This window comes from Lithobates pipiens, unplaced genomic scaffold (assembly GCF_037356315.1).
Source record: "Lithobates pipiens isolate NorthernLeopardFrog02 unplaced genomic scaffold, aLitPip1_a1.2 Scaffold_18, whole genome shotgun sequence".
Lineage (NCBI taxonomy): Eukaryota > Metazoa > Chordata > Amphibia > Anura > Ranidae > Lithobates > Lithobates pipiens.
In genome coordinates this window covers 441342739-441365872 of record NW_027507758.1, presented here as the reverse complement: position 1 = coordinate 441365872, position 23134 = coordinate 441342739, and the positions used below count along the sequence as shown (strand labels likewise).

Below are 23134 nucleotides of genomic sequence, written 5' to 3'. Positions count from 1 at the left end.
TGTGAACAGCAGTTTTCAGCTCTTTCCACAGATTCTCGATTGGATTCAGGTCTGGACTTTGACTTGGCCATTCTAACACCTGGATACGTTTATTTGTGAACCATTCCTTTGTAGATTTTGCTGTATGTTTGGGATCATTGTCTTGTTGGAAGATAAATCTCCGTCCCAGTTTCAGGTCTTTTGCAGACTCCAACAGGTTTTCATCCAGAATGGTCCTGTATTTGGCTGCATCCATCTTCCCCTCAATTTTAACCATCTTCCCTGTCCCTGCTGAAGAAAAGCAGGCCCAAACCATGATGCTGCCACCACCATGTTTGACAGTGGGGATGGTGTGTTGAGGGTGATGAGCTGTGTTGCTTTTACGCCAAACATATCGTTTTGCATTGTGGGCAAAAAGTTCGATTTTGGTTTCATCTGACCAGAGCACCTTCTTCCACATGTTTGGTGTGTCTCCCAGGTGGCTTGTGGCAAACTTTAGATGATACTTTTTATGGATATCTTTGAGAAATGGCTTTCTTCTTGCCACTCTTCCATAAAGGCCAGATTTGTGCAGTGTACGACTGATTGTTGTCCTATGGACAGACTCTCCCACCTCAGCTGTAGTTCTCTGCAGTTCATCCAGAGTGATCATGGGCCTCTTGGCTGCATCTCTGATGAGTCTTCTCCTTGTCTGAGCTGAAAGTTTAGATCAGTGATGGCGAACCTTGGCACCCCTGATGTTTTGGAACTACATTTCCCATGATGCTCTGGCACTCTGCAGTGTAGGAGAGCATCATGGGAAATGTAGTTCTAAAACATCTGGAATGCCAAGGTTCGCCATCACTGGTTTAGAGGGACGGCCAGGTCTTGGTAGATTTGCAGTGGTCTGATACTCCTTCCATTTCAAAATGATCGCTTGCACAGTGCTCCTTGGGATGTTTAAAGCTTGGGAAATCTTTTTGTATCCAAATCCGGCTTTAAATTTCTCCACAACAGTATTAGGGACCTGCCTGGTGTGTTCCTTGGTCTTCATGATGCTCTCTACGCTTTCAACAGAACCCTGAGACTATCACAGAGCAGGTGCATTTATACAGAGACTTGATTACACACAGGTGGATTCTATTTATCACCATCGGTCATTTAGGACAACATTGGATCATTCAGAGATCCTCGCTGAACTTCTGGAGTGAGTTTGCTGCACTGAAAGTAAAGGGGCCGAATAATTTTGCACGCACCACTTTTCAGTTTATTTGCTAAAAAAGTTTAAATTATCCAATAGATTTCGTTCCACTTCACAATTGTGTCCCACTTGGTGATTCTTCACAAAAAATAACATTTTTATATCTTTATGTTTGAAGCCTGAAATGTGGCAAAAGGTTGAAAAGTTCAAGGGGGGCGAATACTTTCGCAAGGCACTGTATATAATATAATTACATAATTTTCCTTTGGTTGTATTAAATAACTGCTGTTTTGTTTTGTTTTTGCTAAAAAAAAAAAAAAAAAAAATATGTTTCATAGTTTCTTATAAAATTTTGCAAACAGGTAATTTTTCTCCTTCATTGATGTGCACTGATGAGGCTGCACTGATGGACACTGGTAGGCTGCACTGATGAACACTGGCTGGTAATTGGTGCTGGTGGGCACTGATGAGGTGGCACTGATGGGTGACAGTAAAGGGCACTGATGATGAGGCACTGATATCTGGCACTGGTGGACATTGATAGGTGGTAATGGTGGGCACTGATATGTGGCATTGGCAGATGGCACTCTGACAGAAGCCGGTAATCTGCTTTTTTTTTTTCTCCTTACGCTGTCAGCGTGAGGGGGGGAAAAGGCCGATTACGATCTTCTGTTTACATCATGTGATCAGCTTTCTTTGGTAAGTGGTAAGGGGTCGGGATCGGATTGACTTGCTGATCACAGTGCACTAGGAAGGGAGCAGAAGCCAGGAGAGCTGGCGAAGGACCCTAGAAGAGGAGGACTGGGGTCTGCTCTGTGCAAAACCATAGCACAGAGCAGGTAAGTGTAACATGTTTGTTATTTTTTTTTTTTTTATCCTTTATATACACTATAACCAAACATTCAAGCCTTCAATTGGCTGGCGCCATTGCTGAACACATGCAGCACCAGAGCAACTACAGATCTAAACATGATGTAAAGAGCTGCACAAATTGTTTGTGCTATATAAATCCTGTATAATAATAATAATAATACTGTCCTCTGCTGTAACAATTAGGAGGATTTAATTTCCCTTAGCAGCTTATTATATAGGTATGTACAATATAATTGTAACACAAATCAAATAGGTGCTGCGCTAATCATAGAAATCATAAACCAATATTCAATACTTAAATATGTGCCCCCTCATAAACACATGCCACCATTTAAACAATTCATTTAACAGTAAACATGAATACCATATGTATAACTTTGTGAAAGTGTAAAATAATCTGTGCTCCAATTTTGAAGAAACTTGAAATAAGTCAATAAAAAATAAATAAAAATAATAATATTAATAATAATAATAATAATATTGTTCAATCAGTGTCCATTTCATAAAATACATACAATTTATAAAAAGCAATTTACCACGTGACAGAGACAATTTGAATCTGGCTTTTATTTCTGTACATCAATGCACTTGGTTGGTTAATACAAATGTGCTTAATAAAGGAGCATGAGTAAAAACATGAAGGAATTAGAAAGTGCTTACTTTTTGCTTGCCTCACATACATCTGTGATATTGGAAAAGAGATGGTGGTTTTCTGTCTTGGTCATAGTGGAAGAAAGTTGCTTGGAATTCTTGAACATCCGAATTAAGATCTCCAAGCTGAGCAGGTATGAGTGTTCAGATGAGATCACTTCAAACATAGCCTGCAAAGGGAGTAACAAACCTATGAATACACACAATCAGGAGTAGATTGAGAACTTCCTAAAAGGTAGAACTAAATCAAACAGCTAAATACACAGTTTAAATCTCTTTTTTTACATTTTTATTTAGACAGTCTTGTGATTTAACCTATGTCACAATCTATAGCCAGGTGGGTGACACTCCTATCTCCTGAGACAGCTTTGCATCTTACAAAGCTTATAGAAAATAGAATCGCGCTGAACCAGTGACATTTTCTATATATTTTTGTTATTGTAGTTATGTTTTACAGGAGAGTTGCAGCTTCCATTGGTTTTTCATAGAAACCCTTTCAAATCGTAGGTGCACTCTATTAGAGTGCATCATTAGTACCGTAGCACAGTTTATTTTCCATTTTTCCATCTTACAAAACTTCCCAGTGACCTTCAACCTGCTTAATGCCAATTAATCAATCATCATACTGCTGACCAATGCCCATTAAGAAGGTCGAAGACATTTCAATTGGCTACTTATCCGTTTGCTTAGGAATTGGTTTTAACAAAGTTTAGCAGGGATCGCATAAATTTCAATCTATCTATCACTGTTCTCACTTGTGAGAAGTTGATCTAATGATCGAATTCTCATGAATGGGCTTGTTGGAAAATTTGTGTTTGATCAGTGCTGCATTGAATTAACTGCAGCGCTGATCTGAGTATTCTGACAGAGGTAGGGATGAGCTCGGTGTTCGAATCGAACATCGGCCGTTCGTCTGTTCGGCGAATTCAGAACTTTGTGGACCGTTTGCACCAAATTTGTGTGGTACAAACGGCCCGCAATGCACTACACCATCGGATTGCATTGCTGGCTCATGATTGGCCAAGCATGCACTGTGACCCCGCATGCTTGGCCAATCACAGCGCCGGCAGCGAGGAGAGCCATAATTGGCCACAGGCAGGATGCCCGTGGCCAATTATAGCTCAGGGGGTTTAGTACACGCCCCACACTATATAAGGCCACCAGCGCGGCGGCCTTGTGTAGCGTTTTCCAGTGTGCAGGGAAAGAGCAAGATAGGCAGGGACAGTGTTCTTTTCTCAGGCATCTGCAGGAGTTAAAGTGGGTGTTGTTTGCCTCCAGCACAGTATACACCTGTATCTACCCATTTTTGCTGGTGTTCTCTAATACAGGCATCTGCAGGAGTTAGTGGGTGTTGTGTGCCTCCAGCACAGCACAGTATACACCTGTATCTACCCTTTATTGCTGGTGTTCTCTAATACAGGCATCTGTTAAAATGGGTGTTGTGTGCCTCCAGCACAGTATACACCTGAAGATGCCCCTTATTGCTGGTGTTGTCTGTTGCATATCTTGCATATTAGCCTTTAAAATTAGCACTTTTGATTTCAAAGGTTCGAGTCTCATAGACTTTAATAGGGTTCTAAAGTTCGTACGAATTTTTGGTCCGTTTGAAGGTTCTGGTGCGAACCAAACCGGGGGGTGTTCGGATCATCTCTAGACAGAGGAGAAGTCCCGGCTGTCAGGATATGTCACGATCAGGGGTCAGGCTCGAAGACCAATTGCTATAGCAGTTGCAGGATTACCACTAACCAGCAGGATAGGAACACAGGCAGTCACCCTGGCAGATGACACAGGCTCACCTGAGGTGCGGAGTCTAAGTACTAACCGGTTTTCACCAGAGCTCCAGATGGTAGAGATGGATTTAGCTGCGTGTTAGTACCAAGTCGCGGTCCTCAGGATCGCCCCACCAGGAGGTGAGCAAGCCGGGGTTCAGTAGCGGATGAACAGGTAAGGATCAAACAGAAGCGTGGTCAGTAAGCAAGCCAAAAGGTCGGTAACGAGTTGTTGCAGATTGGGATCAGGCAGAAGCGTAGTCGTGGAACAAGCCAAGGGTCAATAACGAGCAGTATTAAATATAAGCGGCAGCAGAGAAGACGGGAGCGAGATACAGGCTGGAGATGGCACAATATTCTGGCAAGGAGGAAGTGCAGAGACATGGCTTATATCAGGAAGTTCATGGGAGGAGCAAAGAGTTCAAGGTTCAGCTGAAATCAAGGTACAAGGCAGGGTTGTCAAAAGGATCTGACAAGGAACTGTCCAGCATCTCAGATAGCTCAGAGAGAAGATTCATTGCCAGACACAGCTGAGGTCCCAGGTTCAAGTCCAGGTCCTGACAGGATACAACAGTGCAGTGGGTTGGATTCCCCCATCCACCTCAAATGTGTGAATGAAGGAATTCTTTTGGTCAGCCACCTGGCTCTGCTGTCTTTCTTTACCGCTCTCTTAGCCCTTGTACACATGGTCGGAGATTCCGTCGGAATGTGTCCGATTGGAGCGTTTTGTCGGATATTCCAACTGTGTGTGGTCTGCATCGGACTGTTTCCTTCGGAATATCTGTCGGACCAACTTTTCCAACTTGCCAGAAATATTTTCCGACAAAATGCTCAGATCGGACATACTCCGATCATGTGTAGAGAATTCCGATCGGAAAAAGTGCCACGCATGCTTAGAACAAATTCCTACACCAAAGCTATTGGCTACTAGCGAAAACATAGTCCCGTCGTAACGAAATAACGTCATCACGTCGGATTTTCCGACAACTTTGTCCTACCGTGTGTATACAACAGTTTCGGATAAAATACGTCGGACAAAATCCGACGAATTTGGTTGTCGGAATCTCTGACCGTGTGTACAAGGGCCAAGTGTCTGTGCTGGAAAAAGCCATTGGGAACAGCAGAGGCAACAGTATGGTATGGGATTGTTTAGGGGAATTCTAGGCAGCAAATGTCCTATTCAGGTCTTTGTAAATATTTGATATTTGCACTAGATCCCCCATACAGTCTCCACACCAAATGTTGTGGCCCAAGTCCTCACTTACATCTAAAACTGGACCAGCTAAACTGAAGGAAAAGAAGGTGTTAAGATTTTATGTTACATCTCACTGAATGGTAAAATACATACCTCTTGCCTTTTCCTTTCTTCCTGCCCAATACTCTGGGAGAGCCCATTCTTTCTCACCTGAGAAACACAGAGGTCAGTTATAAATATACATGTTCCATCACTCCCATTACCTAAATCATTAAGAAAAACACACAATTGTAGAGTAAAGAATTATATTTAAGATGAATACAGAAGGATGGTACGATAGATCCAGGGTGACATTTTAAAACTACAAATAAAGTACAAATGCACAATATAATGAAATAACTGGTTAGGCTCTTAAAATACTTATTTAAAAATTGCACACATGCAAATTATATTCTATATATAATAAAATCATAGAAGAGTAAGCTTGTAAAATTGGAAGGGTCTCGGAAAGAAAATGAAAGGTGAATACTGTAATAATAAGTGCTCAATAAAAACACAATAAAATAAACTATATTGAGTTTACCCCTACAGTGCACTGAACATGCTTGATTGTAAGGATGGTGTTCTTAGGGTCACAGTCAGCACTTTTCTTCCTTCAAACACAGCGAGTCGGGTTAACGCCAAAGAGCTCAATTTTGGTCTCATCTGACCACACTGTTTCTCCCAATCCTTCTCTGAACCATTTAGATATTTATGTGCCTTCTTGAGGATGGGGACTTGCCGTGTTTGGAGGAAGAAAAATGCTATGACCCTAAGAACACCATCCCTATGGTCAAGCACGAAGGTGGAAACATGATGCTCTTCGGGGGCTGTTTCTCTGCTACAGGGTAGAGACTTACTTTGCCACATTGAGGGGCCTATGGATGGGGCCATGTATTGTAAAATCTTGGATGAGAACCTTCTTCCCTCAGCTAGAACACTGAAGATGGGTCATGGATTGGTCTTCCAGCAGGACAATGACCCAAAACATACCGCCAAGGCAACAAAGGAGTGGCTTAAGAAGAATCAGATTAAGGTCATGAAGTGTCCTAGCCAGTCTCCAGACCTTAATCCTATAGAAAATGTATGGGGTGGACCTAAAAACATCAAGTTGCCAAGCGACAGCCAAGAAACCGTGAGGATTTAGAGAAGGTCTGTAAAGAAGAGTGGACCAAAATCCCTCTTGAAATGTGTGCAAACCTGGTAACCAACTACAAGAAACGTCTTACCTCTGTGCTTGCCAACAAGGGTTTCTCCACCAAGTACTAAGTCGTGTTTTGCTTGGGGGGATCAAATACTTATTTTACTCCCTGAATTGCGACTTAATTTATAGCATTTGTTCTATGTGCTTTTTTCTGGATTTTTAGTTGATATTCTGGCTCTATCATTTAAAATACACATATTATAAACATTGTAGTCCCTTCATTACTTTGTAAGTGGGCAAACGTACAAAATGTGCAGAGGATCAAATAATTGTTTTCCCCTCTGTATGTATAAGGCTGGGTTCACACTGCTGCGGGGGGAGATCCGGATGTGATTCGCAGCGCAAATCACATCCGATCTCCGTAGCGATGCGAGTTCAGCCATACAGATAGTATGGCTGAATTCGCATCGCTCCCGCAGCAAACTCGCACGGGACCCTTTTTTTTGGTCCGCAACAGAATCGGATCGCATGGGGGTTCACACCATGCGATCCGATTCCTGTGCGAGTCGGCAGATCGCACTGCGATATGCGGACGGATCTGGGGGTGTCATTAACATATCATTGACACTCCCAGCCGTCCGCATAGGGCAGTGTGAACTGCCGGCGGGAGTAATGCGATGCGGGAAAACGCCGCGGATTCGCGGCGTTCCTGCATCGCAGCGGTGTGAACCCGGCCTAATAGAGAGATATCCATCTATAAATAGATCTATCTATACAAACACACACACACACACATCTCTAAATATTTATATATATATATATATATATATATATATATATATATATATATATATATATATATATATATATATATATATATATATACATATAATGTACATACACACACACACCTATATCTATATATATCATCTAGAGCATCTATAAAAAAAAAAATAATGAGCACTGCAATAACAATAACCTATGCTAAATACACTATGCTCCCTTCAAATGACATCGTTATCCAACATTAGTAAAACACAGGGACAGAAAAGCAGTTATTACTCCCAACACTGACTGCATAATCCATCAACTGAACAGTAATTCTTTAAAAAACATGCATAGAAATGACAGAGAACATGGAATCCCCATCAGCTGGTGTGTGAATGTTATAATGGAAGACTAGACAGATTCCAGAAGCTGGCTGTTGCTTTATATTTATGAGATTCTCGTGACCCTGTTATTATTATTATTATTACTATACACGATTTATATAGCGCCAAAAGTTTATGCAGCGCTTTACAATGTATAGGGGGGGGAACACAATTACAGTACAATACAAAAGGCACAGGAGGACCCTGCTCATAGAGCTAACATTCTAAAAGGGAGGGGGTGGTGGTACAAAAGGTAATAGCTGCAGAGAATGATTTGATGGGGGGTGGCTCGGGGACAGTTCAGGCTTCCCCAAATAAATGAGTTTTCAGGGATTTCCTAAAGGTGGACAGGCTAGGGGCTGATCGGATATACTGGGGCAGGGAGTTCCAGAGGATGGGAGAGGCTCTGGAGAAGTCCTGAAGGTGAGCATGGGAGGAGATAACAAGGGAGCTAGACAGCAGGAGGTCCTGGGAGGAGTGGATGGGACAATTAGGGCGATATCTGCAGATGAGGTTGGTGATGTAGCTGGGAGTGATGGTGTGGATGGCCTTGTATGTTATGGTTAGCATTTAGAATTTTATACGGTGGGGTAGGACGGGGAAGCCAGTGAAGGGATTGTCAGAGAGGGGCAGCAGTCACGGATCGGTTAGTGAAGTGTATTAGTCTAGCAGCAGAATTCATAATAGACTGAAGGGGGATAGCCTGCGTAAGGGTAGGCCATTAAGGAGAGATTCGCAGTAGTCAAGGTGGGAAATAATCAAGGAGTGAATGAGTTGCTTTGTGGTGTCATTAGTCAGGAAGGGTCGAATTCTGGAGATGTTGCGGAGGCTAGGGCGGCAGGATTTAGCACATACTCTCTGGATGCTGGATTCTACTACACTGAATTGACTGGTTCCAAAACTTTACAATTGATCCATTTACTGCTATTTTATATCTTGTAGTTACAGCCGATAATAGCAGACACTTGTCCCACACTTGAAAAATTCAGCACACCAAGCATCTACTAATGTTATATATTTTTTACTTTTGGAGGTTAATACTGGCAACATTCCAAAACCTTTTTTTTTTGTGCAATCATACAACAACCTAAAGCCGCGTACACACGGGCAGACTGTCTGGCCAACTAAGTCCGTCAGACAATCCGACGGACAGTCCATCCTACTTTTGAATGAACGGACTTGACCACACACGATGAACAAACAGTCCGTTGAAAGCTTGCGCGATGACATGTACAGCACGTACGACGGGACTAGAAATAGGACGTCCAATACACAGCAATGCAACCTTCCGCCGTGTAAATCCTTTCTGAGCATGCGCCATACTTAGTCCGTCCAACTAGCCTACTCACGAGCGGACTGTCCGCTGAAACCAAAGTTGGACGGACAACATTACGGAAATTCCGAAATACTTAGTCCGCCAGACTGCACGCTGAAAAAGTCCGCTGAAGCCCACACACGAGCGGACTGTCCGCTGAAATGTGTTTCGGCGGACTAAGTTGGACAGACAGTCCGCCCGTGTGTACGCGGCTTAACAGTTAATAGGGTAAAAAAAGCACATAAAAGTATCCTCTTCAATCAGAAACTTCCAAGACGCAAGACAGAAGATACCAACAATTCCCCATTTGTTCCTGTTAGCATGTAGAAAGTAATCAGTATAGTAGGTGACTTCACATGCAACATTTGTTAAATATCTATGGATACTTATTTCAACGTGTTAGGAAATGGAAGGAGACTGTTTTGTTAAAGTAAAAAAGGAAAAACTGCAGCATCACAATCTAGGAAAAGCGCGCGAAAAAAAAAAAGAAAGAAAGAAAACCAATTTCTCGATTTCTGATTGGAGCTGTCCAGTTCAATACAAATCTTCTGATCCTTGAACCCAGAAGAGCAGTCAGTGTGCCCCAGAAAATCACACCTACCAACCACCCACATTTGTACTGAGCTGTTTGTCTCAAAAACGCAATTGGACCCAATGCCTGAAATGAGAACTTGTTAGAAGATTCTGAGCTTTACCAAGCAACCCCACAAATGCCCAAGTAAAAAAAAAAAAGACTAAAGGGAATCAAATTTTGATCCATCTATGAACAGGCTGGTTGTTCTGAAGTCGATCTGTTTTTTTTTTATTCCATCACTGCTATAGCCGCCAGCAGGGATTATATTATTCTGACCACGGGAAAACCTCTCATGGTCTGAATACAATAGCGTAGTTGGAGGGATTCCCCCATCAACACTGACTGTGTTTATGAAGGAATCAAGCAATTAGTTTCCTTCAACCTGAAATAAAATTACATTATATGGCTTACCTAAGGCTGGCCATACACAGAGTGAATTTGCTTGATTCTCCCATCAACACAGTGTTGATGCAGGAATCCCTCCTTTGGAGCCATTTTCTCCTGGCGGGGGTGGGCAGGGGAAGCTGTCCCCTTCGGGAGAAGACAGTGGCTATAGCAGCTGCTAGTGATAATCGCAGGTAAAACCTGGCATGCTGGTTGGACCCAAGTTGATCGATCAATTTGCTACATTCAGCCTGCCCATACCAGTTTGAATCTCAGCCAAGATTCAAACCGTGTATGGTTTGCCTAAGAGGTTAAAAATTAAATGTAGCAATAAAATGTATACACAGTGTTGTGTACACTGATAACCACCAAACAATTCACTACTACTACCTTTAATCTCGGGCAGTTGTGATCACATTCACTGGTCCTTTTAGCCATTACCTGCTCTTATCACTGTTAGAAGGCCAGTTATGTCATTGTGCAATGACTCTGAACAACCTTTTAAGAGCTGCTCAAATAAGTTCAAAACTACTATAAAGATTTGAAAAACAACTCTTTGTTGAATTGAGTCCTTTTGAACTTAGGCATACCTTTGATATCATCAGTCTTTCCCTTTCCGTTCTCTAAGGCGGTATTCACACCTATGCAGTTTTAGTGCTTTTTGCAGATTTGCTCTACAGAACGTGTTCCATAGGAATCCATGTTAAATGGACTGTAGTGCAAACCTGCAAAATGCAAAAAGCACTTAAAACTGCATAGGTGTGAATCCAACCTAAGTAAAGCAAAACAAGAGAAATAAGGCTGTTCATTGATGGATCAGAATAAAGTGCACTGATTAGTGCTGAAGTTGATTGGCTGCAGGCACTGATTGAATAAAAATGTTCCAACATTCCTGTTCATTAGATAAACTTCTTTCGAGCAAAAATGGCCATAGATGGATCGAAATTTGGTTGGTGCTCACTGAACCAGCCAATTTTTTTTTCATCTATGGCCAGCTTAAAGGGGTTGTAAAGGTTTGTTTTAAAAAATATATATAAAATAAGAAACCTAGCATACTTACCTGCTCTGTGCAAGGGTTATGCACAGAGCATCCCCAATCCTCCTCTTTTGGGGTGCCCCGCTTCTGGCTCCTGCCCTTATACGAGTGCCCCCATGGAATGCCGCTTTTAATGGTGGCACCTGTGCGGGCTCGCTCCCAAGTTCCGCTGCTGTGCCCATTGACACAAGCAATGGGACTTGGCCCTGACTCGAGTCACTGGATTTGATTGACAGCAGCAGTAGCCAATGGCTCCTGCTGCTATAAATATGTCCAATGAGGAGAGAGACAGCGGCTAGAGATGCTGGACTTGTGCACATCGCTGGATAGGCTCAGGCTCAAGTAAGGAAAAGGGGGGTCGGGGGGGGGGGGGTTGCAGCAAAGAAGGTTTTTCACCTCAATGCATAGAATGCATTAAAGTGAAGGCCCTTGAGACTTTTCACTTTAAAGCGTTACTAAACACACAGCAGTCAAATCAGTCTGTATATGCAGTAAAGCATGCTTGGTATCCTCAGAATTGTGTAAAAAGGCTGCTTAATCTTGTATGCACAGATGCTCCTCTTCTTCCACTGACTCCAGAACAAGTCCAGATAGGACAGAGTTACTGGAGTCAGGCTGCACATGCTCAGTTTGGTGTATATTGCTAGTTTTTTTTTGGGGGGGGGGGGTGCATGTGATCAGCACAGGGCCAATAAGCACTGTCCAGACAGAGGGTCAGTTATCCTAGATCCTGATAGAACAGTACAGTGCAGCATAAAAACTATACAAGCTATACAAACTATACAACCTACAAGCTTTAACCAGGAACAGATAGAAGTCACAAGACTGCTATATACTGCTGTAAAGTTATTTAGCAGTTTATATTTACTAAAAGGTGAATGTAGGCTCCTGGGTTTAGTAACACTTCAAGGGGAAGCTGCTTTATTGACAAATATTATCAAATTGCTAGTTACTTGGCTGTCATGCTAATCCAGAGATTGCAATGCTTGAGTCATTGGAGCTGATTTACTAAATTCAAATCGGCCATTCATGTTGCAAGGGAATTTTCCCTGGAGCTTAGCAAATGAGGTGAAGCTCTTCCAACTTACACCATCCAATCATTTGCAAGAAAAAAATTATATATATTTTTCCCCCTTACATGTGATTGGGCATTTTTTGCAAAGTGAGTTTCACCACATTCCCTAAGCTCTGGAGAAAATTCCCTTGCAAAGTTCAACTTCCTGATTTGCCTTTATTAAAGCATTTGCAAAGGTCTTTGGTTTTTTTATTATTAAAACAAGCATTTTAAAAATGTACCTGTTCTGGGCAATGGTTTTGCACAGGGCAGTCCCAAAGCTCCCCTTCTGAGGTCCTCTGCCAGTGCTTCAGGCTCCTCCTTTTCTCAGTGTGCCACCATAGGAAGCTACACACCTGTGGGCTCCACACCAAGCCATGCTTTGTGTGTCTACTGAAACACACAGAGTGGCTCTGCTCACAGGATTTGATTGACAGCAGCAGGAGCCAATGGCTCTCACTGCTGCCTCTGAGCAGAAAGGAGAGAGCTGCTGCAGACGGGTACAGTGCCGGATCGAGATGGAACTCAGATAAGAATAAAAGGGGGGGGGGGGGGGGGTGATACAACCACTGGGACATTTTGTACCTTAATGCGGGGAATGCATTAAAGTAGAACTATGGGCAAAACTTTTATTTTTATTTTGGATAGAGTAGTGGGTAATAACCCATCAGATTTTTTTTTGCCATCTCAGTCCCATTGCAGAGATTTCCCTTCACTTCCTGTCCCATAGCCAAACAAGAAAGTGAGAGGATATCCCTGCAAATTAAAGGATTTTTTTTGGGGGCCCCCCAGCTCACCAGAACTAGGGTCCCCATTTGAAGATTTCCCATCTATTACTTTTTGGGGGACAACTTAAAAATAGGGGTTTTCTTTTTACTTTCAATGATAATAGTAAACGGGACAAATAGAGAGGGTGAATCTCCTTAACAGCTCAGATAGAAATAAAAAACTGACAGGGGCTCTAATCCCTATCCACTCTGTCCAAAACAAAAAAAAAAAAATGTTGACTTTAGTTATACTTTAAAAAGTAAAACTGTCCAAGCTTTAGAACAACTTTAAAATCAACCTCAGTGTTTCAGAATAAGTAGATAATAATCATGGTAAACATGTCTTAACGCATGTTAATGTTTTACAAGGCTTGTTTCTAAGAATTGTTTGTAATGAAGCTCATCAGATTGACCACTTATATATATCATGCCCATTTATCTATGACCATTACTTCATTGTATTATAATATGACTAACACTTTTATAATAAAATAAATGGTTATAATTACCAGGTCTAGAACAAGATGCCATAAACATCAAAAATTCAACAAGGATTAAAATAAAAAAGATGCTCAAACTTACCTGCTCTGTGCAATGGTATTACACAGAGAGGTCATTTGCCTTCCATTCTGGAGTCCTTTCACATGGGCTCTCTGTTCCTACTTTCCTGTGTGTGCCCCCTATGGGCTTCTATAGACACACACAGGGAGTGCATTAAAAGAGAAGTAAAGGTCCCCCCCCCCCCCCCATTCATACTTACCTAGGTGGAAGCAGCATGGGTCCTCTACACTGAAAACCGAGTGATTGAACACCGACAATCGCTTGGTTTTCAGAGCTCAATGACCAGAGAGCTGCAAACTGTCAGTCACAGCTCTCTGTTCATCTCCCTCCACGCTCATTGGTGCACTGAGCTGTGGAGGGGGCGGAGCAGGCTGTCTCAGGCTCTCAGCAGCTCGCTGAGAGCCTGAGACGGGGTGTCAGTCCAGGCACTTGGCGGATCCAGGCGATGACCCGGTGCCTCAACTGAAATCTGTGACGTCAGAGAGCGGACTTCAGCCTGGTCGCTGCTGAAAAAACGGGTCACAGTAGTGCAAAACAAATTGCATTACTGTGATCTCTATGGGGGGAGGAGCCCAGCCAAACAAGCTTTGGCTGGACTTCTCCTTTAAGTTAAAAAAAGACAAAAAAACAAAAACAAACCTCTTTAAATTTAAAACCACTGTAAGGTACTGACAAAAAGTGCTCCAATACTTAAATACATATAAAGCAAATCCAGTTGTATTTCATTTTTCTTATATATAGAAATGTCCCTTTCTTGATGCTATTCTGTCTCCTGGTCAAAGACCCAAATGTTTTCACAATATAGAAGCATCTATAATGGTCCTTTACTGTGTATTGCTGCAAGTCCGCTATACACAGTCTGTCTGAAAATAACAGTCTCTGCAGTTTTCATTGGCATAAAACATGTATTATGTTTCTAAATGTAATGTTAGTCTTACTTAGGCAAATCGGAAGTATATTTTAAGTGGAACTACACTGCATCTGAGCACCACAACCCAAAAACACATGTAGCACTGAGTCTCGAAGGAGCGGCTGGTTTTATTGGGCTTACCGTTACCTTCTGCACCTCGTATGTGTCTAGGGGTTTCCCGTGGTAGATGGCCCAAGAACTATAGAGACTGACGTCAGATCCGCTCAAAAGGATTTTTATTTGCAAATAACGTAGTTAAACAATAGTCTCTCAGTATAGGATCAGAGGGTTTAGGTGGAAAGTCCAGGTACTCTCACTGTCAAGGACAGTATGAAAGAACTTTCTTACTTTGAATAAATCCAGCGAATAGCCATTCACAGCTGGATCCTCACCCTAATTGGATAGTCCTTCTCTCACCAGGCCTAGCAGCCAACAAGGTGCTTGAGTCAGGAACAAGTCTCTGCCACAGACTTTGTTATAGAACAGGAACAAGGAAACTTGCAGCCGGTCTGGCGATACCGCACGAGATTGGATTCGCTTTGGTCCTTCAGCTTTACCAGGCTCTTTTTGAGAAGCCAACCCTTGCATGGCCTTCTCCCGAAGAGTCCTCCTCTGGATAACTTCAAAGTTGCTGGGCCTCTCCCCAACCTGAGACGGCACCGGACTACCTCTGAATCCTTCCTTTAGTTTCCTCGCTAGCCAGCCCCAAGACGTAAAGTCAGGTGGATCCGCACCCCAGGCCATAGGTGTCCTGGGGGCTAGTCAGGAGGACCAGGACCATGTAGTCAGAACATACTTCTGGACCGGAACCCCAAAACACGTGACATTCGCATCTTAAGTACCCTCTCCCAGAAAGCACAGCAAGAGTGACACTCCCACTGGGCTGGCTCAGAGAGAAAGTAATCTTAAAACACCCAACCAGACCGTGTTTCCATGCCTGCCAGAAGTGGCAGCGCCCCCCATGGTCAGGCAGAACACCCTGTATTCCAGTCAGACTGATGCTGAGGTCAAAATATGGAGTAATTAAACCCAAACCAAACTGCGGTCCAGGTGTAACATTAAATTTCCAAAAATACATTGCGTGTGCTCTTCAGGAGCCGGCGCTACACACATTTTAATTAATTTTCAAAGAAAACACCCCCTAGCATGTGTGGCTGTAGCCATCTTGAGTAGGGACAAATGATTCATGTAGCAGACTTCCTGGAATCCATCTGCCTTTAGCTCAGGCATGCAGAGGTTGTACTTAGCTGAGATAAACCCTTCCTCCCCTCTTGAAGGTTCATGGGATTTATGACATCTTTTTGCCTAGGCCCGGAAATCAGGAAGTCACAAGAAATCTAAAATAGCAGCATAAGGATTAAAAACAGCCTGTGTTGATTGAGAGAGTGAAGTTCCGCTTTAAAATACAGCTAACATTTTTCTCCAAAAAGGATGATTTGGTATTGCGGACATGAGCCCTCATAGATTAATGTGAAATGTGAGTACGTTGGCATATGTGTGATGTAAACTCATGACTACCAGGAACAATGCTTTCATAGTGTAATCATAAATGACACTTCTGTATGATATTGTACTCTATACAAACTATCAGCTGTACTTCAACAAACTGCAGATCTTTCTAAGCAGTAACACATCACATTTTAGATCACAGCTACACAGAACATTCATTATTAACAAAGGCATTAGTGTATTTCGAGCTTTATTTTATTAAATGAAGCCTGCCAAGAGAAGCATGGGAGCGGTCATTGGTGCCCTTTAAAAATGCTAGTTACCTGGCTGTCTCTGACCCCAACGCTTTCTGAATCACTACCTCCAAAACAAGTGAAGCCAGAATTGGTCTGCATACAGTGGGGAAAATACTTTTTAAATCTTCTGCACATTTTGTACGTTTGACCATTTACAAAGAAATGAAGGGTCTATCATTTTTATCTTAGGTGTATTTTAATTGATTGAGACAGAATATCGACCGAAAATCCAGAAAAAAATAAAAAATAAAAAACACGCGATACAAATGTTATAAAATTAAGTTGCAGTTCAGTGAGTAAAATAAATATTTGATCCCCAAGCAAAACATGACTTAGCATTTGATGGAGAAACCCTCGTTGGCAAGTACAGAGGTAAAGCCCCATACACACTATCAGATTTTCTCCTTCAGATTTACCAAAACCATATAATATGAGGTAAAACCTTATGAGTTTCAAGTTGTATGCAATCGGGCAGGCCCTTGCACTACATCGTTTCGTATGTATGGGGCTTAAGACGTTCCTTGTAGTTGATTACCAGGTTTGCACACATTTCGGTCCACTCTACTTTACAGATCTTCTCTAAATCCTTAAGGTTTCTTGGCTGTCGCTTGGCAGCTCGAAGTTTCAGCTCCCTCCATACATTTTCTAATGTTTCCACCTCTGTGCTTGACTGTAGGGATGGTGTTCTTAGGGTCATAGTCAGCATTTTGCTTTCTTCAAACACAGCAAGTCCAGTTAATTCCAAAGAGCTTAATTTTGGTCTCATCTGACCACAGTACTTTCGCCCAATCCTTCTCTGAATCATTTAGATGTTCATTAGCAACCTTCAGATGGGCCTGTACAAGTGCCTTCTTGAGGAGGGAGACCTTGCAGGCGCTGCAGGATTTCAATCCTTGGTGGTGTATTGTGTTACCAATGGTTTGTTTGGTGACCATAGTCCCAACTGCCTTGATATCATTCACAAGCTGCTCCCGTGTAGTTCTGGGCTGATCCTTCACTTTTCTCATGATCAGCCTTACCCCATGAGGCAAAATCTTGCATCAAGCTCCAGAGGACGAGGACAATTAAGGCCCCTTTCACACCGACGTCCCGTTCAGGCCCGCCTGTCAGTTTTTCAGGCGGACCTGAACGGGTGCTCCATAGAGCTCTATGGAGCGTCGGATGTCAGCGGTGATATGTCCGCTGACATCCGACCCGCTCCGATCCGAAAAAGTGTAACGGAGGAAAAAGCTATTTTTCCATCCGTCTGCGGATCGGATCGGGTGACGACGGGCACTGCGGTCCGTCATCTGATCTCCCATAGAGGAGAGCGGCGCTGTGACAGGTCTGTCCCTGCGCAGTGTGCAGAGACGGACCTGTCATCTCCCTGCTCAGTGGGGATCGACGGAGTGATCCCCGCTGAGCAAACGGATATCCACGGGGCGGATCAGAACTGATCCACCACGTGTGAAAGGAGCCTTATGGTTATTTTGTAATTCTTCAATTTGCGAATAATCGCTCCAACAGCTGTCCCCTTCTCACCAAGCTTCTTGCTGATGGTCTCGTAAGCCCATTTCAGCCTTGTGCAGGTCTACAATCTTGTCCCTGATGTCCTTTGACGGCTCCTTGGTCTCATGATGGTGAGGTTTGAATGGAAGAAAGATTCTGTGGACAGGTGTCTTTTAAACTCATAAGGAGTGGTCGTTAGGAGCACCTTCCTAAATTGACAGGACTAATCTGGGTACCACATGAGCGCAAACAGTAGCCAGTCTGTGGGAGCCAGAATTATTGTTGGTTGGTAGGGGATTAAATACTTATTTTACTTGCTGAACTGCAACTCAATTTATAGCAATTGTTTTATGTTTTTTTTCTGGATTTGTGGTCGATATTCTGTCTCTATCATTTAAAATACACCTATGATAATAATTATAGACTCTTAATTTCTTTGTAAGTGGGCAAACGTACAAAATCTGCAGGGGATTAAATACTTATTTTTGCCACGGCATATGTCCCAGGTCTGGGATTCATGCAATACAAAAGCCATTTAATCAGCATGAAAGTCAATCTTTGGAAGCGTCAAATCACATGACAAGTCGCACCGGTGTGAACGGGGGCTTACACTGGAAATCATTTTATGTTCATATTCTTTATCTATACACCAGTGTGTTTAGTTTGCCTTTTGCTGGGTTTGCAGTGACAGCTCCAGGTAGCACTCTCATCCATAATCCTCCCAGAGATGTGCCAAGCCAGAGAGCCAGTAACCACTGCCTACTAATGAACAGTGGGGCCCCTGTGGCCCAGCTGGTATGGCAGCATAGGAAACACAAACATTATTTGTTTAAAGATTCATTTCATAAGTGCATAATCTCAGTGAGAGTTTCAGCTTCTTTCAGGAAAAACATTTTATAGGACACTAGAATCTTTTTTTTATACAACATGTAATTTTCCACTTGAAAAATGATACATAAACATTCTGCAATCTTCTATCAGATAAAGAGAACAAATTAAGTATAAACATCTAGAAGAACACATAAATGGAAACGTCAGCCCCATTTGGGTTATGCTAACCATCAATTATAAAACCGAATAATATTTACTTATGCATACATGAATCAACGTTTTTGAAAGTGGACAATATACAAACAGATTTGTACCAAACTCCTTATCTATAAAGTATGTAATTCTTTCACTAATGTTCTCTGCATGTCAGATAATCTTCCTATAGGCAGGAAACACCAAAACATTACTAACGCTGGCCAAAATTTGAGCTGTGAATGGCCGTGCCCGCTCACCGACCCCCTACCCCTCGCTTGGGCAAGGTAGATGAAAATTCAGCCTATTCAGCAGGGATCAGACACATTTCAATCTGTGTATGGCACTCAAAGTGTTATATATGGGTCACCGGCGCAAAAGAAAATATTTAACTATTATTTGTGTCAAAAAAACCTTATAACATATAATGTGTAAAAAATATGTCTTTAACCACTTTAAGACCGGACCATTTTGCTGGCTTAAGACCAGACCACTTTTTGCGATTTGGCACTATGACGCTTTAACTGACAATTGCGCCCAAACAAAATTGATGTCCTTTTTTTCCCCACAAATAGAGCTTTCTTTTGGTGGTATTTGATCACCTCTGCGCTTTATTTTTTGTGCTAAAAACAAAAAATATATAACAATTGTGAAAAAAACGCATTCTTTTTTACTTTTTGCTATAATAAATATCCCCAAAAAAAACATATAAATATTTTTTTTTCCCTCAGTTTAGGCCAATACGTATTCTTCTACATATTTTTGGTAAAAAAAAAAAAAAAAAAATCGCAATAAGCGATTATTGATTGGTTGGTGCAAAAGTAATAGTGTTTACAAAATAGGGGATAGTATTATGGCATTTTTATTATTTTTTTTTTTTACTAGTAATGGCAGCGATCAGTGATTTTTTTTTGTGACTGTGACATTATGGCGGACACATCGGACATTTTTGACACATTTTTGGGACCATTGTCATTCATACAGCAATCAGTGCTATATAAATTCACCAATTCCTGTGTAAATTACACTGGCAGTGAACGGGTTAACCAGGAGGTGGCAGTGTTGGGGTTAAGTGTGTCCTAGGGGCATGTTTCTAACTGTGGGGGGTATGGCTGTGTTTTACAGATCACTGATCTCTGCTCCAATCACAGGGAGCAGAGATCAGTGTCACTTGTTGCTAAGCAGAATGGGGAGATGCTGTTTACATCGGCATCTCCCTGTTTTTCCTCCCCGTGAGACGATCGCAGGTATCCCACGGCGATTAAGTCCGTGGGACCAGCGGTCGGACTCACGAGGGTCCCGACCAGCATGCACGTGCCACTGGCGGAGTGCATGCGATGGCACGGCGCAAATTCAAAGGGACGTACCTGTACGCCCATTTGCCTGTCTGTGCCATTCTACCAACATACATCGTTGTGTGCCGGTCGGGAAGCGGTTAAACCTGGTTGCTGCAGTCAAAAAAAATACCTTTAATATGTGAAAGGAAAAATAAAATAAAATGGTGTTAACTGCGCTACCCCAAAATGTTAGATACACCAACTTTATCAAACGTGGAAACAAACAAAATTCCCTAAATAAAAAAAAAATTGTGTACAATAATCTATACCGTTTAACACATACTATCCAAACCTGATCATAAAACGAAACTAACAAATATAACTCCAATATAAACACCCAATATTGTGTATTAAAATCTATTTTTATAGTGTCTAGTTTATACACTGTGCCAGTATCCACTGGGGATCACCAACCACTGTGAATATGTGATTCCTGTGCTCTTATATTCTCATGCATGATTACTTGTGACTACTCCAGCACTCCTGTGTCGACACCACCACCACACGAATTGGCCACTCACCAGAAAATGGTATAAATGCGCCTTTGGTTTATTAGAAAGTGATAACAACTTTTTTAGTTTTATCCTTGCTGTCACAATGAGCTATGAGCATATATAATCCGTCCTCATAAAAAATAAACAGCGATCATTTTGCAATATCCTTACATATTTTATTTAAAATTAGGTTAAAAAGAGACTGCACACTCACATTTTTCAGTGCCCTTAAGCTGGCACCAAGCTTATCCAGCAGTTTGAGTGGGTTTATAGATGTCGCCATGTGCTTCCTATTCCGGTGTGCGGTGCAAGCCTCGTTTTCACTCGGCTTGCAGTTCAAGCATCGCTTTCACCCGGACCAGACGTGACGTAGCGTAATCTCCCAGCAGTCCCTACGCGTTTTGCAATAATGATTGCATCATCAGGAAGCTCTGTGTATGGCACTGCCTGTTCAACAGAAGCTGATCATTAGATTGACTTCTGTTGAATGGACACACTGGAAAACTTTGGTTGATCAGTGACTGCAGCCAATTTGCCACACCCGATCCTCATTGTATTCCGATAGCAGTGGGAGCCGCTGTCAGAATACAATGGGGAGATTTAGAACACTTTCACACTGGGGCAGTTTTCAGGTGCTTTAGCTCTGGAAATAGCCTCTGTAAAGCGCCGGAAAACCGCCTCTCCTTGCGTGACGTTCAGAAAAAAAAAGTCCTGCAAGCAGCATCTTTGGGGTGGTTTGGGAGCGCTGTATTTAGCTCTCCCAAAACGCCCTGCCCATAAATGGGCAGCACCAGAAAAGCGTTTCGGAAGCGTAGCAACATGGGAGATCTTAACCCCTTCTTTGAGGTTAAAAGCACCCCGAAAAGCGCCACTTAAACAGCACTAAAACACCTCTATAACGAGTAGCGCTTTAGTGCTAACGCGCCCATGTCCTCGGGGGAAAAAGGGGTCTCACTAAGACTGGTGCAACTGTGCATAGCAACCAATCAGCTTCTAACTTTAGATTGTTCAATTAAGCTTTGACAATAAAACCTGGAAACCTCTGTAATGCCCCATACACAGGATCAGAAATTCTGCCAGCAAAAGTTGGATGTGAGCATTTGGTCAGAAGTTCTGACCGTGTGTATGCTCCATCTGACTGGTAGAATTCCAGCCAGCAAAAGACTGAGAGCAGGGTCTCTATTTTTTGGTCGGAAAAAGTTCAGTTCGTAAATTCTGATCGTCTGTACAAATTCCGACACGCAAAATACCTACGCGTGCTTGGAAACAATTTGACGCATGCTCGGAAGCATTGAACTTCATTTTCTCGGCTCGTCGTAGTGTTGTACATCACCGCGTTCTTGACGGTCGAAAGTTCAGAGAACTTGTGTGTGACCGTTTGTATGCAAGCCAAGCTTGAGCGGAATTCCGTTGGAAAAACCATCCAAGGTGTGTACAGGGCATTAAAGATAAGAAGGGAAGTTTCCCCAATCGGACAGTTTAAAAAAAAAAAATTACTTCATTGAAGCTTTTTTTTAACTAATGTATTAGTAACCAACATTAATTATATGACACAATTACCAATTACAAATAAAGTTAGTTTTTAATCAACTAGCACTAATGTGTGCATTGGTATTTATGAATCCAACTGCTAAATTCACTGTTTACTTCACTTGAGATATTCCTGGGCTAGATCACGAGTTCTCCGCAGACAGACACATTGGAAGCAGTGCAAGTAATTTGGCTTCCCTACTTCTGCTCTATCAGAAGAGATTTTTTTTCCATTGTCTCTAAAATATAAATCAAATGCATATTTCACCAGTCACATCAGAACATGCGCCGACAATCTGCTCTTTGTTTAAAGGACACAGTATTTCAGTATCAGCAGCGATGACGGCGCTTATTCCTTTTTAATACAAGCTCTACACCTCTTTTCAGTTTCACGCTGCCTGCTAGCTCTGTATTTCTGCAGAGTGTGTAATGCAATTTATTATAAGCATGCCCAGGTAGTAATACTCCACGTGGGGGAAAAACCCAAAGTAGATCTGTTCTAGTGAAATCCACCTGTAGATAATCTCTGATAGAAACAGGATGACGGTTAAAGCCTGTTCACATTGGTATGCTTTTATAATAGGGCTAAAAACTACTGTACTTTACAACTTTTGTTCCCATAGCTTTATTTATCATGCTTTGGTTGTAGAGAGAAATAGCAGCAAAGAAAAATAACCATATCATGTCCCATTTCATTTGGCGGAAGTGATGGGCTACCTGCAAGCAGGGGCGGACTGACCACTCGGCCACTCGGCACTGCCTGAGGGCCCCAGGCCACTAGGGGCCCCATCAGGGTTGCCAGCCTCAGTAAAATCAGGGACCGTATGTAAAAATCTGTGTTTTTTTTTTACATCTGTCTCTGAAATATCCCTTACCGACATCCTTTTGGTCTAAAAATCCAGAGATGATAGCTGCCTCACCTCTCCAGTACCTTC

The 23134-nt window shown here is 42.3% G+C and overlaps 1 protein-coding gene across 1 annotated transcript in view; it reads right to left on the bottom strand.

The window, feature by feature from the left end:
- ARHGEF26 (Rho guanine nucleotide exchange factor 26) overlaps nt 1–23134 on the bottom strand; it is a 219390-nt gene that overhangs the window by 115512 nt on the left and 80744 nt on the right. The window contains exons 5-6 of the mRNA XM_077488153.1: nt 5801–5857; nt 2693–2853 (exon numbers count right to left, since the gene is read on the bottom strand). Of these exons, the coding sequence (XP_077344279.1) occupies nt 2693–2853; nt 5801–5857 (218 nt within the window). The remainder of the gene's footprint in view (nt 1–2692; nt 2854–5800; nt 5858–23134) is intronic.